The sequence below is a fragment of the Denticeps clupeoides genome, chromosome 9 (assembly GCF_900700375.1).
Source record: "Denticeps clupeoides chromosome 9, fDenClu1.1, whole genome shotgun sequence".
Classification (NCBI taxonomy): Eukaryota; Metazoa; Chordata; class Actinopteri; order Clupeiformes; family Denticipitidae; genus Denticeps; species Denticeps clupeoides.
The window spans coordinates 14944236-14964024 of record NC_041715.1 but is presented as its reverse complement, the minus strand read 5'-3'; the positions used below and the strand labels follow the sequence as shown (position 1 = coordinate 14964024).

At 47.2% G+C, this 19789-nt stretch overlaps 1 protein-coding gene across 5 annotated transcripts in view; it reads right to left on the bottom strand.

Annotated features, from left to right (window-relative positions):
* Nucleotides 1–19789, bottom strand: part of dync1i2a (dynein, cytoplasmic 1, intermediate chain 2a) — a 20857-nt gene extending 1068 nt beyond the window's left edge. For 2 of the 5 annotated variants that reach the window (XM_028990293.1, XM_028990294.1), the window contains exons 1-16: nucleotides 19694–19789; nucleotides 16963–17099; nucleotides 16752–16866; nucleotides 15883–15973; nucleotides 14603–14662; nucleotides 14148–14263; nucleotides 7942–8037; nucleotides 7067–7229; nucleotides 6891–6990; nucleotides 5303–5428; nucleotides 3376–3522; nucleotides 3179–3292; nucleotides 2844–2977; nucleotides 1425–1569; nucleotides 1204–1344; nucleotides 961–1086 (exon numbers count right to left, since the gene is read on the bottom strand). In XM_028990293.1, the coding sequence (XP_028846126.1) occupies nucleotides 961–1086; nucleotides 1204–1344; nucleotides 1425–1569; nucleotides 2844–2977; nucleotides 3179–3292; nucleotides 3376–3522; nucleotides 5303–5428; nucleotides 6891–6990; nucleotides 7067–7229; nucleotides 7942–8037; nucleotides 14148–14263; nucleotides 14603–14662; nucleotides 15883–15973; nucleotides 16752–16866; nucleotides 16963–17070 (1782 nt within the window). In that variant the 5' untranslated portion in view covers nucleotides 17071–17099; nucleotides 19694–19789. Of the gene's footprint in view, nucleotides 1–960; nucleotides 1087–1203; nucleotides 1345–1424; nucleotides 1570–2843; nucleotides 2978–3178; nucleotides 3293–3375; nucleotides 3523–5302; nucleotides 5429–6890; nucleotides 6991–7066; nucleotides 7230–7941; nucleotides 8038–14147; nucleotides 14264–14602; nucleotides 14663–15882; nucleotides 15974–16751; nucleotides 16895–16925; nucleotides 17100–19693 lie in introns of those variants that run through there. The other 3 variants (XM_028990295.1, XM_028990296.1, XM_028990297.1) reach the window with 2 other exon arrangements.

Here is a 19789-nt window from a genome sequence, read left to right as displayed (position 1 = left end):
TCTGACCACTCAAATGTCAGCAACGCGACAGGCTCTCTCGGGAGTCCCCTGAGGGGACGGGCCGGTGAGGACTTGACAAGGGGGTAATTGTTGGATGTGCATGGGCTTTATCACAATAATCAGACATGTGATTTGACACCTTCTTTGACAAAAGGAGCAAGGAGCGTAGAACATGTCGCTAATCAAATTTCTCTGATGAAGTATGGTAATGATGTTTTGCTGAGCTGATGACATGAGCAGTGCACTACCAGTCAAGTTTTGACACACCTACTCAATTGTTGCTATGGAGACTACCACAGGGGCTATTTTGAAGATTTTAGTACAGGAAACACGTTTAGAAAGTATGTTGCAGTGAAATAAATCATGAGATAATCATTAACGTGAAGTGGCAGTGGTAAGGATGCGGACCGAACCACCAAGGTGCCACTGAGGTTCCCTCGAGCAAAGCGCCGTCCCCACACACTGCTCCCCGGGCTCCTTTCATGGCTGCCCACTGGTGCTGGGTTAAGTGCAGAGGACACATTTCACTGGGTGCACCATGTGCTGTGCTATGCTGTGTATCACAATGACAATGTGTATCACTTTCGAAAAAAACAATCACTGTGTTGCTCTGGAGGACTGGAGAACCATCCACATAGTCAAACTTAAGGTCAGAAGCCTAGAATGTGAAATGCTATCATCATAGCACTGCTTAAAAAAAAACAAAAAACAGAATATTTCAAACATATAACATCAGCTTATGTAAAAAAAAAAAAAAAAACTATCAGAAAAGGAAAGGCTCATAAATTAGTACACGTGTACAAATGTCTATATTACCCTGACTGTTGCCTGCCAGTAAATGTGTCTTGAGACAATCAGTTGACATACTGGCTCCTGCTCCATAATCCGTATTGGAGCTGGCCAGTTGGCACTCACCCATTCATTGTAAATACTCACGGCTCTTGGAAAAACTAAACGTACCTCTCCGACCTCGTAGACTAAGACTTCACCGTCAGAGTCGCCCACTGCAATTTCCCTTCCTGACTGGGCCCAGCGTACCCTGTTCAGGGCTGGGTTTCCATCTACAGTGATGCTGGCAGTGGGCACCTGGAAAACATGACGTTGGTTTTAAAAAAAAAAAAAAAAAAAAAAAAAAACGATCCAGATCTGCAAACGATGTGACTGTAAAGTAGGTAAGATGGTGTACAAATGAGTCTAATTTACCTCAGTGTCATTGTTGAGGTTCCACAGGTCCAGATGACCAACTCCATCCACACACGCAAACAGGGCAGGGTGAATGGGTGACCACATGACATCGTAGACGTAGTCGGAATTGTCCTCAAACGAATACAGCGGCTTATTGTTCTGTGAAAGATAATGTCAAGAAAAATCTATTTTATATTTTATTACTGTATGAAAACAAATCTAGGTAGTGTGAGCTGCACCTTGTTACTCCACAGTTTAACAGTCCAGTCAAATGAGGATGTGACAAAGAGGTGGGAGAAGTCGATAGGGCCTGGCGCGGTGTGGCAGTGGATCCCCGTGACTGGTCCATGGTGGCCCTCGAATATCTCAGTGATCCCTGCCTTGCTGCTCATGAGGGAGACAGAGACTCTTACATCAACTTGACAAATGTTAATATTCGCTGGACAGAAAGACCTTCATTAAATAACTGACCACTTTAGCCTATATAATTAGACATCAAATATGCTATATTAATTTGATAAGAATTTTTTTTTCACCATTCAAAGCAGTTATTTTGCATCTCCTTTAATTTGAATCCTGTATGCAACAGCTTTGGTGTTTTCATTGTTACCTTTCCTGGTTTTCAGTACCAATTAGAAAAGTTATTTACTCTTGAATCGTTTAATTTAAGTCAAAAAGCAACACAACTGACAATGCAATTTTCAATAATCAGAATTGAATGTTCCATAAAAGGAATCATGTCCATTGTTTCCTTCTATACAGTTTTTCCTTTATGTTGTATATTTGAAAATGGTCGTTCAAACAGGAAACGGATAGCTGCACTCCTGCAGGTTACTCACAACCGCTAATTAACGCAGTACCGTACTGTACAAGAAGGCAGGCAGGACAGTAACGGCAGAAATTCCACAGTGACGGAACTGGCTTGAGAGCCACGTGTCTCTTCTATCAGTGAACTGTTGCGCCGGTAATTATGCAGAGAGGTAAATACCCAGCATGAGTGATGCTTATGCCTTATTAGGCGAGATGAGGGTATCATACCACTGTAAATGAAGTGGAAAAATCATTGGCTCAATTAGCGAGGTGGCCCTGAAACGCTAAACCTCTTCAACCTCCCGCAACGCGCCACGTCTGGGCATGATCCGGGGCATTAGCGCATCTTCCTCAGGAGAGGCGATTAATCTGCCGCGGCCACGGACACCGACTCGTCCCCCGCCTTACAAACTCGTCCAAAAGCCAACAAAAATACAGCGACCTGGGGTCTCTCTTTGTGCGTTTTAATAAAAACAAACATGCCCGCTTCAATGGAGGCACCAAGCGGAGCGAGGTCCTCCAAACTACAACAAGGGATTGAGTCTGGGGGGATCTGGTGGCGGGGAGACGGCCCGTTTCCATTTCATGCGCGCGGCGTTTTACCCCGAGCGTCCTCTGAAAGCACAGCTGACAGGTAAAACGAAAACAGGATGGCTGGGCCGCGGCGAGACCCCCCCAAACAGCAGGGGATCGAGTGTTGAATTCATATTGCTCTGGGAAGTGACAAGGGGGGATGTTGTTGTATTTATTGGAAGCTGTATTTTTTGGCCGCGGGTAACAAGTCTCCACAGTTCTCCCCAGACGCCTGGCACAGCCAGAGAGGGGAGGGGGGGCTGCGGCTCCTGTACCTTCCGTGACGACACGCCGTGTAGACAGAGCCGTCCTCGCTCCCAACCACAAAGTTGTTGACGTCTCCGAGGGGGAACGACATGGAGGTGACCGCTGCAGCCTTAGTCTGCTTAAAAGTCAGCTCCAGGCTGTCCTGAATTAAACAAGGAAATTTCACTCAGAAAACCACAGCCAGTAAATTATCTCGATGGATTATTAACGCATGATTGACATTCCGCCAACGCTTCATAACAGATTAACATTTGACATTGAGGGTTTTGGCAGCGGCGCTGGTGTCATTTAGGCTTGGAAATTCATTTAAAAGCCCCGTGTGTGCTGGCGCTGCCTCATGTACCTGTGGCTGGGACAGCATGTCCAGACTCCAGGAGCACATCTTCCCGTCGGTGGAGATGCTGATCAGGTTGTGGGCGTTCTGGGTGCCCACCACGTTCACGCAGTATACAGGGTGCTGCACAGAGAAAGCAATGGCAGTGCATTCTAGATTCATGCATACGTCCCCTTTACGGCAGCAATGGCGGAGCGTTACGTTACCGTGTGTGCAGCAGCGGACAGCGGCGTCCTCTGCACTGGGGTCCTCTTGTTGCTCCGGTTGTCCCACAGCACAATCTGGCCCGAGTACGTGCCCCCTACAACCATGTTGGGATGGAACTTCGCGAAAGCTACGGACATAACTGCAGACTGAACAAAAGGAGATAGGATTGTGTTAGAACTATGCAGCATTTGGAAATATATTTCAGGTTTCTGTACCAGATAATGTGAGTTTTGGAAGAAAGGATGTAAAAACATACATATACATACATTTATATATATGTGTATATGTGTGTATATATATATATATATATATATATATACACACACACACACACACACACACACACACACACACACACACACACACACACACACACACACACATATATATATATATACATTTATATATATATATATATATTTTTCACCATTAATCAATCAGTGCAGAAGCGATCAACAAATTAAAAATACATGCTTCCCATTTCTTAAGATGGATTAAATATATATTTATAAAGATCATTCAAATATAGCACATCTTAGTGCTGCTCTCATAGGAAATGAATTTCCTACATTAATAAAAAAACCCCAAGATTATTATATTATTACCATGATTATGTTAGAGGACTTTGAAAGGTTTATGGTGTTGCAGCATGTGAAAAGTGGTGTAGCAAATCCAGAAGTTGACCAGGAACATTGTTCTAATATTATGTTCTAATACATTATTTTCTAAATGTTTTCATTAAAATGCAGCATTTTGGAAACATTTGCAAACATTAATAATAAGCCCCGATCCTTTCTGCTTGTTGAAAAGTCTATGAAATGTGCCTCATCGCGGGCGAGTGTCGTGCATTCCCACGCCTGTTCTCAGGCCTGCTAGGAACAACACGCGGAGAGAGCAGCACGGCATTATTTCAGCGCGCCACCAAGTGCGCTGCGGATTTTTATGTGGGCTTTAACAATCCCGCCGTTTTCCATGACTCACGCCGAACTCCTCACACTCACAGCGGGAGGTGTTGTGTGGATCGTGTCCGTGGTATTCCCGCTAATTCCAATTATGGATGCATCCTGTTACGCCTCAGCCAGGCCGGTAGCCGTTTAATAAACCTCAGCATCCCGGGTCATCCTTCACTGTCAAATCATATGTTGGGTTTAATTCAGCCATGTAATTTTCCCTAAATTTGACACTTGGGAAGGAAAGTCTCATTTCCACCCCTCTGTTTGGGGCTGAGAGGCACGGAGAAAAATGAGTTCACACTTCTGCCGAGCCGAGCCTCCGACTGCCTCCGTGGCACATGTGGTTCTACTCAGTTCGGCAGGCTGGCGGGCCCGGCGGCGCTGGAGCCCTTCTCTAGGTTCCGCTCCTTCTTTAACTCGGCCTCCCTCTCGGAAAATGTTGATGATGATGAATTTTCCCCTGTCAGATAACACCGTGTGGTCGAGGTAAAAACCATGCCCAAAGCAGAAGACACCGCGTTTCGGCTTTCATAATGCACATCTAAAGGCGCGCCATGGACACACCGCTAGACCATCTCGGTCATCTGAATCGGCCTACTCTCTGGCTAGGATGCGCTATGAATGTTACTCCACGGTAAAACCACGGTGTTACTTTTATTTTTAACACATGAATTACACGTGTTCGTCCTGATATGAATTATCCGCCTTGTTTGTCAGCCCCCCAGCCAGGGGACGAACGGCCTCGGCTGGGACGCATTGGGCCGCCGCCGCTCTTCCCCCGGCGCCTCACCAACATGTGTTTCGGGCTAGATGTGGTTGAGGCGAATGCCAGCCTGGTGAAGTCACAGTGGGGAGGGCCGGTTGGGGAGGGGGCGGGGCCAGAGTAAAGGGATGGAGGGACGACTGGCAGAGCGCCATGCGTGTCAGGGATTCGAGCCACCCAAGTGGCACGGCGGCCGGCTGACGCTGATACCTGGCAGTGGAAGACGTACTCCGGCGTGCTCTTCTTGTACTTCATGTTCCAGACCAGCGCCACCCCGTCCGGCTCGTGGGGGGCGTCCTCGTTGTTGTTGTATGAGGCAACCAGCAGCTCAGGATACTGGTGACAGACAAATCAGCGCAAATGAATGTAAAAAGGAAGCAGGCTGCCCTCAGGCTCAGATCCCCGTTAGCTCCGCCCTGTGCTCTGCGGTGCCGGTGAACGTCTAGCAGAATGCGCAACCACCCCCCCCCCCCCCCCTCCCTCGCTTCAACAAGATTTATTGCCGGGAAACTTTTCCCCATTAGCAGTCTGTGGTAAATAGGGTTAGCATGTAAGGGCTTCTTGACAGTGAGGGGGGGGGTGTTCCGACCACAGGTTGCTGAGGCCGCATGAATCTCAAACTTTCGGGGCCCGGGGCCCGAGCACACGGGCGGACCGCGGCAGAAAGAATCGCTCGGCCAAATGTAAACAGGCCATTAACCTCTGCCGCTTCTCATATTGTGGAAAACGAAAGCTTACAGTTTGTGAGCGCAAATTTAGCACAAGGAAACAAGCAGGTCAAGTAGTCGAGCGAACGATGATCCGCCGTGCAATCAGTGCCAAAAGCCATTTCGCCGCTTTGAGTCGGAATTGAGCGCGGCGCAAACAGAAACAAATCGTTAGGCCCTCCGACTTGGTGACAAATTTTTTGCTCACGATATGAAACGCAGCTCCCCTCCAGGGCGGGCTATGTCGACGTGCATTAGAACTACGGCTGTAAGATACGCCATAAAAATCATATCGTGATATTTTTTAACTCGATCACGATACACAAAATGCATCTCGATATCTTTAAATTTCCTATAAATCGCTGTATAAATGCTAAATTCTCTCCTTTATTGCATAAAACAACACCAAGGTTTAACCAAAGTTCTACGGCATTCTTCGTTTTCTTGTGGCTTAAACAAGTAAGAAGGTAAAACTACATTTTGTGGCAACAATAAAGTGAAGTGATTGTCACATGTGATACACAGCAGCACAGTACACGGTGCACACAGTGAAATTTGTCCTCTGCATTTAACCCGTCACCCTGAGTGAGCAGTGGGCAGCCATGACCGGCGCCCGGGGAGCAGTGTGTGGGGACGGTGCTTTGCTCAGTGGCACCTCAGTGGCACCTTGGCGGATCGGGATTCGAACCGGCAACCTTCTGATTACGGGGCCGCTTCCTTATCCGCTAGGCCACCACTGCCCAAAATGGACTGCAATGGACCAGATGTCCTCTTTTTGAGACCTGAAAATGATCATTTTTTGGAGCTGCCTAGATCTCTGCGAATTCTCCTCTACTCCGTTACAAAACGTGCATGTGCCAGGAGAGTTTTCTGGTTGGGGGAGGGAGCGAGCGTCTGCTTTGACGGGCCAGAGAAGTGAATCTCGAAAGTGAATTACATGCTGTCTGTTTAACGGTAATGTTACGATTAAAACTCGACAGTGCAAGGAACAAATCGCGCGACATCGAGTATATTCGATATATATATCGCCCACCCCCCCATTAAAACTGCTGTGAAGAGCTAGAAGATGACATTCATTTTGGCTTGTGTACCTGAGGGGACCAGTCAAGGCAGGTGACCACCCGGTGCTTAGACCAGCGTTCGTCACTGAACTGGCGGTTTAGGGACAGCTTGGCTCCTGCCTGGATTTCACTGGAACATCAAACATTAGAAAGAATGAAGTCTGTTGAACCGTGGTTACCGAGCAGAAACTCGCTCATCAACATACCCCTCCTTTTCTTCAAGGTCCCGTCCGCTGTAGTCGAAGAAGACGTCCACGTGCTCAGAGAGGGCACGCTCGATGATGCGGGAGTTGTGGTCGAAGAAGTTCATGAACTCCTCGGAGTGGAGAATCTGCAGTTTTTCCTCCTCGGTGAGCTCATGTGGAGGTGCTAAATCACATAGGACATGTAGATTTTGTATTAATTTTTATTAATTACATATTTTCATTAATTACAGAAGTGGTTGCTGTTACCCAGAAAAAAAAAAAGATATTCCACTGTGGGAACCACAAATTTACTTTATTTTTACCATTTTAAAATGACAGGCTTCGTTCGGAACTTTCACATATGATTAGACACTGGAGTGCAGATAACTCCTAACCTATTCAATAAATTATACAAAATCAATTCTACCCTTACATGTATATGCTTTTTTATAAAGGAAAAAAAAACATTAAAAACATTCAGACAGTCTGTGCCGCTCTTGAGCTGCCTCTGCTTTGCAAGACTTCATTTACAGGTATCTCTCTCTCTCTCTACAGAGCGTACTATTAAAATGCAGCATTATTTAAAAATGGTTTTCCATGCTCTGTTTTGTTTTTACAGTCTTATCCTTACTGGGAAATTAATTCTTCTCCATTATGTGTAGGAACCTCGAATAGCTACAATGCAACTGGAATGAAAGAGGGTTCAAAGCGTGGTAGTACAACCATAGTGACTAAAGTTATAAAAGTGATAATGAAAAACAAACAAGTTCACGGTCCGCTGGGAATCAACTACTTGAAAGATAGTGATTGTTTTTGCCATATCAGAAATAACAGCAGAGACGCTACGTAAGCGTCTTGCGGCGAGTCAGGTGGAGAAAACGTTGAGGATGGCATACCCTCTTCCTCCTCCTCATCCGTCTTCTGGGCTGGTTTCTCCTTCTCAGTCTCGGGCACAGGCTCTGTTGGAGCCATCTCCTCCTCCTCTTCATCCTCTACGAGAGAGAGAGAGAGAGAGAGAGAGAAAGAAAAAAAAAGGAAAAAAACTCTCAGTTGAGCCACACGTCTAACACACTACGAACAATAACTCCCCTTCGCTGCAATAGCCCAGATTATCAAAAGCAAACAATACAACAAAACACAATACGGAGCGTTGTTCACGGACCTGCAGCGCACCCACGGCCTGGGCTTTCACACAATGGGCAGATTCAACGCAATTTTATGTTTCACAAGACAGAGCCAGGCTTGTAAGACATACCAAGCCGGTGCATTCTCAGGGTAGTCATCGTGTGCTGTGAAGCCAGTGTACATCAGGAAAAAAAAAAAAGATGCTTCTTTAATTTGGTGAGGGTTAGTGTTGTACAGATGTTTCCAACCACACTGATTCTTACACCTCATATCCATACATAGAACAGACCCGCCTCTTCTTTATACAGCATTTCAGAGGGTACTGAAGCATCAGGAACAAGCGAGCATGTAGAAAACACATCGTAACTCATTTTAAATGAATATTTTTCATTTAATTATGGACCAGTTTAAACAACATGAACAAAGGGTTAATGATGCTTTTTTTTTTTTTTTTTTTTTACGCAGCCTGGGCCCACCAAGGTAACGTAAAGATAAATGTTACTTTCTGGTTATCTTATCCTGACACTTGATCCTTTTCCACTTTCTACAAATAGTTTTTAATCCCTGTTAGTCACACCCTAGACCTGCCAAAATGACTGCGTACAACATTGTGAATGAATTCACTGTTAAGAGTGAGGGTCAGCTGGGTCAATCTTGACAAGACAAAGCATCTCAAAGACTCAAGAATCTCAAAGAATCAAGAGACTGTTACTCAAAGAAAGTACACTGTGCGCTTTGGGTGTATTTCGAGAGGGTCTAGACCGCTATTGTATAAAATTCACGTAAATTAAAACATTACTTGCAATGCTTTTTAATACCTGATCTGCCCAAATGGTTGCGGTGTGAATAACAAGCAGTAGAGCCCTTGCGCAAATGAGACGAAAAATCCGTCTTTTCCTTTCAGGGTCCCCACTGCATGGGTATGGGAATGGGATGATTGTGTGTCTCCGCGCCTCACACTTGTTTGGCTTGCCAACACAATGTCACCTCCCTGAAAGGGCCCGCGCTTGGTGAGCATTGAAGGTTTTCATTTAGTCTCCGGATGGGTCTGAGGTTGTGGGGGTGGGACAGATACAGGGCGAGAGCAAGAGAGAGAGAGAGACAGGACACAGCGGGGGTCCCTGCCTTAATGTCCCCCTCTCCCACCCCCACCCTTCTTCGCCTTGCTAATGAGACCCTAGCCATTCAACAGGGAGTACACTTGTTAGACGCAGCCACGTCCTCCGCCGGCCGCTAACAAGTCGCCTTCCATGTGGAAGCGGGTGGCGGGGCAGAGGGCGTGGAGCAGCTGCTCCGGCCGGCTCCCATTGGCCCGGCCAGCTGACAGGACGGTGCGGAGCAGATGGCGCTGGTGGGATTGTGCTCGGCGGCTCGGAGGTGGCATGGGGATGGCACAGAGGTTTTCTGCCTGACTGCTCCTAGTCAAGCCGCTCCCCCGGAACGGCGAGCCTGTGCAATTACCGCCCCGCCGGGGGGCCGTACGACAGCTATTCAACCTCCGAGGACGTACAACAAAATACAGCTTGCAGCCCTGACCAGCTGGCGAGCCACACACGCTGCCGTTTTTATCTCGTCGCGTCTTGATCCGTTTCTTTTATGCCGTTCTATTAAAACACAAAACGGAAAAAAATATATAAAAATAACCTCCAAACTGGAGTTTATGCAAGATGAACGACATGAAAACGAAAAAACTTCTTTACATGTCCCCGTTTCACATGATCAAAATGACAATGCCGTCGGTCCCTCTCCCCCGTATGAGAAAGTGCGTTTCTTTCTCCCGGATGCGGCTGCGGAACCGCGCTCTTGCGCGTTTACAGAACCGGCGGCCCTCCTCTGGGACCAAAAGGACAAGGTTAAAATCTTTCCCTTCAAGGGCCTTCAATCAGGCTTAAAGGAAAATAGTAATCACCGTCTTTCAGGCCGCCTCGGCCCGGCTCGTCAGCCCTCTCCCCGTCTCGGCCGCCGCGGCAATCAACCTGCCAGGCATTAGGCGAGAAAAGACAATCTGAAAATAAAGGGTATAATGCACCTGCCAGCCAAAATGGCCATTTGGAGAAAAGCTAGTGATCCTGGTGACCCCGCTGGGGGGAGGGCGCGCCGCGCGGGGCGGAAGAAACGTTCAGCCGAATTCGCCGGGTTCCGCGGTCTCCTGCGCGCTGACACCTCCCCTCAAAGCGGGCCCAATTATGGCCTTTGCATCACTTAAGAAATAAAAGCTTTTTGGGCAGTGGGGAGGAGGGGGGGGGGCAGTAATCACAGGCCTTTGTCGGAGGACAATATATTAATGCGGACGCTACGTGGGTCCAGTGTTGTTTGAGTACAAAACTAATGACTTTTACTCTCCCCGCCGCAGGTGCAGAATGGGACGCGAATATCTGACTTTCGCGCCGCCTTTTTAGATTCGGGCCACGAATCGAACTTCGGCCGCCGCCTCGCTCTTTGTAAGTTGGACTTCCACGTCTCCATTGAGGGGACCACACAACCGCCGGCCCCCGGTAGGACGTTAGGACAAAGCGGAGCGTCGGGAGAGCACTCACGGCGAACGTTTCTCCAGTCAAATACGTTACAAAGGCAACGCGGCCTTTTAGCCGTAACTACAGAGACGCGTGCGTGCGTGCGTGCGCGCCGTCCTCGTCCCCTCCAGGTGCCCGTGCCATCGCTCTTCTGGTCGTGACCCGCGCACCAACGTACACTTCAGCTGTAAAATCGCATTTTGGGGAAAGGACACACGTCAACTTTTGCACATTTAGATGTATGCTTCACTTAAGCGGCCTATTTCTTACATTCCAAAGAGACCCGCATTACCTCAAGTGGCACTTCCTGGGTTCTACTTCAGGCTCTACTTCCTGGGTTCTACTTCCTGGGTTCTACTTCCTGGGTTCTACTTCCTGGGTTCTACTTCCTGGGTTCTACTTCAGGCTTCGCCAGCTCTTATACGGCTGAGGAACGAGGGCCATGCGAAGATATAATAGTCACATGCTGATCTGCACTGTAGCTTAAACTTCCAACAAGCACTAGCAGCAGTCTGGTCCTGTAACATACGTCATCTGTGCATCATGTGAAAGTGAAGTGAATGTCATTGTGAAACACTGCAGCACAGCACACGGTGAACACAGTGAAATGTGTCCTCTGCTTTTAACCGTCACCCTTGGTGAGCAGTGGGCAGCCATGACAGTGTGTGGGGACGGTGTTTTGCTCAGTGGTAGCTTGGCGGCTCGGGATTCGAACCGGCAACCTTCTGATTATGCGGCCGCTTCAGCATCAGATGGGGATTATGGTAAGTTGGTGTAAACACAAGGAAAAACAATAATAAATGTTGCTTCTCAGCCTCAGCCTATTCATAGGATGTTTTGTCGAATGCTTTGTGATCAATCGTAAAAATGTGAATTTTTCGCAGAGCCATGGACAGCCTGGTAACGTTCATGAACTCGCATACATCAAATACAGCGCAATACAAAGCCAACATTATAGATTTTCACACCTCAACACTGTACTTTTATCTTGTGCTTATTGATTTAGTCTAGCTTTCAATCTGGCATTGCAGATGCAAATGTTCAGTTTGGTTAAAACCTAAACGTTTGGACGATCTATTGCTATTACTACCAACCTATAGATTCAAACGACAGTGTTAGTCAGAAGCTAATCTTATAACGGGGACTTCGCAGAGCCGAGCGGATCAGCAGTGTGAGTGGACCACAGCTCAGCAGCAGGTTAATCGGTATGAAGTCATCTGTGAAATGGGAGACTTGTGTTAAGACACTTCACGCAGCCACAGAGCTGCCTGCCTCGCCCAGAGACGTGGCGCGCCGAAACCTTTTATTCTACCCTCGTGGCGAGGGATCTCGGCATGGATTATAAGCCTGAAGCGACGAGGCTGTTAGTGGTGCTAGCTGTGAAGTGTATGGGAATGGGATGTGTTAAAAAGTGAAGCACTCCAAACCACAAGAGTTCTACACGTGATTTAAAAAAAAAATGTAATTATAAAAAAACCCCACAAAAGCGGTTCTGCTGAATTGAGGTTGATTAAAACAATCACATTTAATTAAATATCCCATTTGCTCTAAACGTCTCGTAGCACCCAGCTTTTTTTCTCCCACTCACATCCAGACAAAGCTCTCAGCTTTCAAATCTTTTTATTATTATTATAATTTTTTTATTTTTTTTTTTACTGTAATTATGGCCTCATGCAACACTGCACTTACACGGCACGTTGCATAATATGACGCCTGCCGTCAGGGTGTATAAACGTCCCTGCGTCCTACACAGCGCGTGTCTGGTCTTCATCTGCAAAGCTCAAGGTGTGGAGGAGGATGAATGGATTTAGGGACGTGGATTGTAGCGTGAACGTTGCCGGCGTTTGCCAGAAGAGAAAAACGGTGGTAAGAGTGAGTTTCGGTGCATCTTGCACCAGTGGCGCACGGGCCGCTCCGGTTTTGGCCGACAATCAGCGATCCGGCGGCGCTGGCGGCTGCGGAGGGAGGGAGGGAGGCTCGCTCGGCAAGGCTCGGCGCGCCGGACTCCCCTCTCGTGGCGTCGCCCGCTGACCTTGAGAGCGCCGCCCCGCTGCTTCCTCTTGACAATATGATGAATCGCTCAATCAGCGCACACGCGCCAGACGCCACCCCGGTATCAAATATGCGCGGTGAGGGCTGGGTGGGTGGGGTGGCGGGAAGGGGACGCCATCTCGCCGAGTGCCAGGAGTGAAGGCGTGAAAGCCTGCAATGTCACTGAATGCGTTTTTGTTACGCGCCTGTTCGGTGAAGGGAGAAGACGGGAAGGCGAGCGAGTTGATGAAATGATTACAGAGTGGAAGGGAGTGGGGGGGTGGTGATGGTGGTGGTGATGGTGGGGGGGGTCTGACGTTCTGCAGGAACCGTCCTTGTTTAACACGCTTTCTTTTTTGCGAGGGGACTGCCAGAACTGCAGCCGATCCCTGCATTCCAGCGCCGCACAACCGCCGCAAATCACCTGGCCGCCGTCCACCGGAGACTTCCGACAGACAGCTGGGTTCTGGAAACCCACGTCCAGCAGCCTCCAGCTCGTAAAACCGGGATTTTTTCTTTACCAAAGCAAAAAAGTAAACCGAAAAAGTAACAACGAAAAACCGTCTGATGGAGCAATGCAAATCCCTGCTAAAGGTCACAAGCCCAAGCGGCGCATCAAAAGACCAGAGAAATGGGCGGAAAATCGTGATTTTGTGGCCCATATACTGCATGTAAGCACCTAATACAATTTAAAAGCCTGCAGTAAGTTAGCTATTCAATGGGCTCTCTGAAGATGCGGATGGACAACCACATAAAAGCCAATGTGCGGCAATTACACGCATATTGACATGCCTTAGAAGCCCTGGCAGCGCCCGGGCACACTTTTATAATACCCCTCAGCCTCCTCCTCCTGCTGCTGCGGCTCTCCCACCCTCCTCTAATACAGCAAACTAATTGGGTAGCAGGACCCTATTGGTTTGAGAATGGGAGGCTAAGAGGTACAGGCCTGTGTGAGCGTCTGCGAATTTAATCTTGCTTTGCCTTCTTATGTTTCTCGGGCCCCTGCAATTTTCCCGGGCTTTCATCTCCGCACTCGGTAAGCCCAGATCACTTCCAATCCATGTCCCCTTCCGGCTCCTACTCGTATGATCATAGAGGCTGGCCGCCCGCAACAACACGAAAGGGAGGAAAAAGGCGGGGGGGAAGCAGAGACTAGGATGCGCTTGGTTGGGGTCAGCTCTGTTCACACTAAAACATGGGGTAGTGCTGCGGTCCTTGTGTTATAAAAGATTGTAATTGCATGTACCTGAATAATAATAAATGAATAAATATATGCAGCAAATGCTACAGTGGTCTTCAGAACATATTTACTGTTTTTAATATTACAACTGTAAAGAATTATACAACATCGCTATTTAGTGTTTTTTTTTTTTTTTGTACCAGTGCTTAAAACTCTGTCTGGTACAAAATGGCTTTTCGGTGCAAATTCTCACCTTCTTTCTGCTCTGTCATCACAGGGGTCTGGGTCTCCTTGGAGTAGGACACCATCTCACGGGGAGGAAAGTCCACATGGGTCACCTTGGCCATGGCCAGCTTAATAAGTCCACGTCTGAGGGCACAATATAGCATTAAAAAAGGAAAATGTGACTAATATTACAAAGTATTGAATATATAGAAAACTACTGATTGCCATAATTGTAAAAGCCAGTTCCATTAAAATAATGAGCAGATGAGGTAGTGAACATAAAATGTAAACCCCTGCCGTTATTGCTGTAAAAACTACACACACATTTATATATATATACATATATATGGAGTAGATAGATAGATAGATAGATAGATAGATAGATAGATAGATAGATAGATAGATAGATAGATATAGATAGAAAGCCCCCCAATTTTATTAATGGTACAGGAGAGCAAAGAGCAGATGAGGTGTGTTTTGTACCCCAGATCAGAATCAGAGTGAAGCTGTAGAGCAGAAGGGTCAGAGTCCCAATGCAGAGTCCTGTTTAGTGTCACACCAGCAAGGCAGCATTGGTGAAAAAAGAGCAGGCAGACACACAAGTGAGTCAGACACAGACAGACACACACACACACACACACACACACACACACACACACACACACACACACACACACACACACACACATTTACACACTTGTCGGAGCTTAACACACAGTTAACAACACAATCAGTGAGAGGCGTCAAATGCTCATTCAATCAATGAGATCGATGTACCGATGCCACAGGCTCCCTACGCCGATGAGGTTAACCCTGCTGAGCTGAGCATTGACCAGGGTGTTATTTCAAGCGACGAGGGACAAACGAACCGTGGCCAATAAGGAGAGAAAAAGAGGAACGGCTGTATGGAGCTGACCAGGCCTGACCTCTCAGACATAATGCCCTGGACACGAGCATCTCTGATGAAGATGACTCACACATTTGAAAGAAGCAGGTCTTGGACGACGAAGAAGAGGAGGAGGAGGAGGAAGAAGAGGCATGACCTCCATGTGTGTAGGAAGCAGGCATGTTGGTGGGGGGAAATGAGTCAACACGTAAGGCCTGAGGCTGGTGGAAGAGCCTGCTGGCCCTGCCGGGATGCTGGGGATGGGGGGGCTCGAGTTTCCACCGGGGGGACGCTGGAGTAATTAGGGGTTAAGCAGTCCCCCAGGCACGCAGCGCCCCCGCCGCCGGAGGATTTATTTACATCTCTGCTAATGCCGCACACACGCGCACAGCGAAACAGCTTGAGCTGTTTTTAAAGGTTCGCGTTACGGTGCAGCGCGGCAACATTAGGCTGTCACCGCGAGAGACTGCAACCAATATAATAAGTGCTGTTGACATTACGGCCCACATAAGCAGCGGGAGACGAGGGAATTTTGGACGTAGAATTAAGACGGACTATATTAAGACGGACTATTTCTGAGACTATTTCTCGCAAAGTTTGTTTCTGAGATTTTTCACAAGCAAGTTTGCACTTGCTTTTGTAATCCAGAGGCAAGATGTCTCATGTATTTCTCGAGATAAGGCTCAAATTTAAACTTGCAAGTTTCCTAAAGGCCCATAAAACTACATTTTAGGGGCACAAATGTACCTAAATGGTCCCCTGGACCCAATAACCCGCTCAGTACAGCCACGATTGCAGCGCTGCGCTGCAGTGAGGCGCTCCCTCGCGAGAAATGACTGGATTTTATCATTAAAATGTTACTGCGCCGGCATTATACCTGGGTCCCACGGCGCCATCGCCCGAGTCTTGGCTCCCGGTCTCGCTTGGCGTGCCCGCAGACTTGGCAGTTGGAGACATGGGCGGAGGGACTGGATATCGAGACACATAAGTATCATATGTTAGAGCGCACAAGGGCCAGACGCCCCACAATGCCGTAAAGCAACGCGGCTGTGGGTGGTAGCGAGCGCAATACAGCGTGGCAGGAATTCAAATATGACACTGTGTTCTAGTGACTAATAAATAACCGTTACAGAAAAGATCATTAACATGCAATACAAACCATTTCTTTTTTTTAATGGGATATTAAGAACTTAAAATGACATCCTACTGTACAACATTACTGACATAGTGGACTAACAAGTTTCGGGGGGCGAGTTACATCAGAAAAAAGCTGGAGGGATCTCATTATGTGCTTCAAGACCTCTTCTTCAGGGTGTAAGTGTGAAAACACTGACTCGTCGGATTTTTCACGTGGATCACTTCTGCCCCCTTCTGTTACTGCCAGGAAGTGAGAGTGAATGTGATTGTTTTTGTCATTGGGATACCCACAGCACAGCGCACGGTGACACAGCAAAATGTGTCCTCTGCTTTTATCCATCGCCCTTGGTGAGCAGTGGGCAGCAGGGTGTGGGGACGGTGCTTTGCTCATTGGCACCTTGACAGTTCGGGATTTAAAACCCGATTCCTTACCTGCTAGGGCACCACTACCCCAGTTCGAAAATTTAAAGTATATAAATATAAATACATTTTTTTAAAAAGTACTGGAGTACTACAGATCATTTCTGGCATTACTAGTGAATGGAGCGAGGAGGTGGGTGTTAATGACCTACAGAAGGGACTGCCGTGGTAAAACGTTCACACTCTTACCAGCAGAAACATCGGAGGTGATGCCCATGCTCTGTAAAAGCACCTCAGCATCCCGCCTCTTCTTCTCCAGGTCGGAATCGTCCTGAGGAGGAGGGGCATCTTTCTTCTGCTCTGCCTGAGAAAGAGAGAGCGAGTGGGGTACCAGGGAATTAAGGGAACGCTCGCAATTCACATTTCAAACAAGGACAACAGGGGTGGATTCTGGATTTACCTCTTTCTTCTTGCGCTCCTCCTCCTTCCTTTTCTTCTCCTCTCTGATCTGGGCGAGGCGCTGCTTCTTCCTCTCCAGCTCGGCTTTTAGTTCACTTTTATCGGACATCGTGATGACAGGCGCTCACACTGACCTGCCTGGAAGGGCGTTCATTTAATATTTCTCTCTGGATCAAGCAACGCACTCTGCCTCGGTTTAAAATGCAGCGCCTCACACTGTGTAATTAATCTGACCTCTCGCAGGGGAAACATTTTGCATCTGAATTTCCTGCAGTACACGCGCTAAGGCGGCGAGTGGACTCGCTTCCGCAGGAGACTTGTTAAAAGTTGACACAGGGGTCGCGCGGGCCCACTCGCAGGCACATTCTAATGTTTGGATGGAGAGAGGTGGGGTCCCCCCCCCCCCTTCCCATTAGATGGGTCCTGACCACCTGGTCTGAAGAGCCCTCTCCTGGCCAAAAGGTGCCATTCAGCCCTCCTTTGTCCGGCTCAGCCGCTGACTCTACAGTGCGCTCTTCAAGAGATTAGGTGGATAATTTCGAGAGTCACTTTTGTCCGCCTGCGTACAGAATTAATCTGCCCTCTATCAGCCCACAGCACCTGACCCTTTCAGCGCCAAAAGGGGGCCACTTCAAGACATTGGTCTTAATTGCACTACTTAAGAATCACCAATTGATGTCTCCGAGGTTAATAAGTGTCTCAGAGTCTTTTCTTCGGCGGGACAATATTTAGAGCACTCCTAATGCAGTGATTACTCAGAGGTTATTTTACAGATTTAAACACAGTACAGCACAACAGACTATACAGATAGAAATAAATCTGAGTATATGCATAAATCTGGTTGGTTAACTGCAGTGTCCATAAGTGCAAAAACAAGACGTTACGTGATAATAGTCGACACCATCGACTGCACGATACGTATCTGGATACTTACATCAATACTTAAAAAAAAAAAAAAAAAAACTTTCTTTAAACAAATCAGTTTTTTTTAAAGATCTGACGTTCCTAAAACCCATCATTTAGACCTAAAATCAAATCAACGATATTTCGGCACAGTTCAAGTCCAGCATAATGCCATTTAGTGGCAGCTGGATGCTATGATGTGTTATAATTTTCAATAAGGTTTGGATTTCTTTTTCAACGCACAACGTAAAATATATAAATGAAAACTTTTAATACAGTGTGTGGGGAGGAAAAAAAAAAAAAAAAAAAAAAAAGCATATATTTGGACAATATTTGACCTCAAAGCACAGAAATGTCAGTACCTATACTTGTTGGTACAAACATTATAAACATGTCAGCTGAGGAGATTTGGGGAGACCAAGCGGACCATTTTTAACGGCGTGTCAAGCTGTGAGGGTGTCAGGAAGCGACAGATTCGGGTTCGCGCGGGATAACCTGCGGAAAGCAGTGACAGCTGGGCAGCCTTGTTAGCTGTTAATTAACGACAAATCGCCCGGGTGCCCGTCTGAGCATCTGGAATTTACAGATTGTTCACTTCACTAAAACAATATTTGCTAAAACAACAGCTTTGTTTTTAAAATGCAAATGGTTATTTTCATGGAAATTATTTTTAACAAAGACAATAAATAATGACGGCTGGTAGTAGCTAGGCGTGTGTACTCACAATACGATACGCATCATGATACATGGGTCAAGATATGATTATATTGTGATATATTGTGATACTGTACATATTGAAATATCTACAGTTCCCTGATAATGTAAAAACAAGACTCTCTGCGATCTGTGTGGATCATATTACAGTAACAACACAACTCAGAACTGAATTTTTACTCTATTATCTTTGCATTTTAACACACTGAACTATTAAACACCAAAAAGAAAAAATGCACAAGATTGAAAATAAGATAAAATAGTAAGAATATAGCCTAGTGGGTTATACATCGGCCAGAAGTCACAGGTTCAGACCCCACATACTACCATTGTGTTGATTTGCATTTATCAGACGCCCTTATCCAGGGACAGTCACCCCCTGGAGACACTCAGGGTTTAGTGTCTTGCTCAGGGACACAATGGTAGTAAGTGGGGTTTGAACCTGGGACTTCTGGTTCATAGGCGAGTGTTTCCCCCACTAGGCTACTACCACCCCAGTTAATGAAGAATATTTGCTTCTGGGTGATACGCTAACCAACGCACAATTTCAGCATTCCAGCTGCCCAGCACACAAAACGCAGCTAATAATGTCCACGAAGGTGCAGTCACGCGTGGCGATGCACCCCGTCACCGCTACCAGTCGGCGGTTCGGACGGACCGAGTTTAGCACCGCGAAGTTCCCTCCTCCGCAGCGGCAGCAGGGGACGCGCAGAAAACTGCAGTCAGCAGGTTACAAGAACCACGGAGCTAAATGACAGTCGAGCGGTTCCTCCGTGGGAAATAAATACGGACGCTCGGATACAGTCTGAACGACGTCTCGCTGACGACGGAGGATCGTAGAATATTCGGTGCCGGCTCCTCATCAGCGCTCATTTTAAACCGCCACCGCTAGCTGGCCTGTCGAACCACCGACCCAGAAGTTAAATTCATGTAATAGAAATGGAACGTGAACATTATGAAGTTAGCTTAGCAGGCAGGTGCCGGGTGGATTTCAGAAGCCGGGCAGCTAGTTGACTAAAGCTTTAAAACCAAACTGATGGCAGGGGAGCAGAAATGACGCCATAATAATCAAACGTTGGGGAGCTAAAAGTGAAATGACGCCGCAAATAACCAACCTGGAGGATTTCTGTATTTATCGCTGTTTAGTAACGCGGCTCGGCTCGTCGCCCCTTCCCACTAAACGCAGGCTGAACTACGGCAAGCCGAAAGGC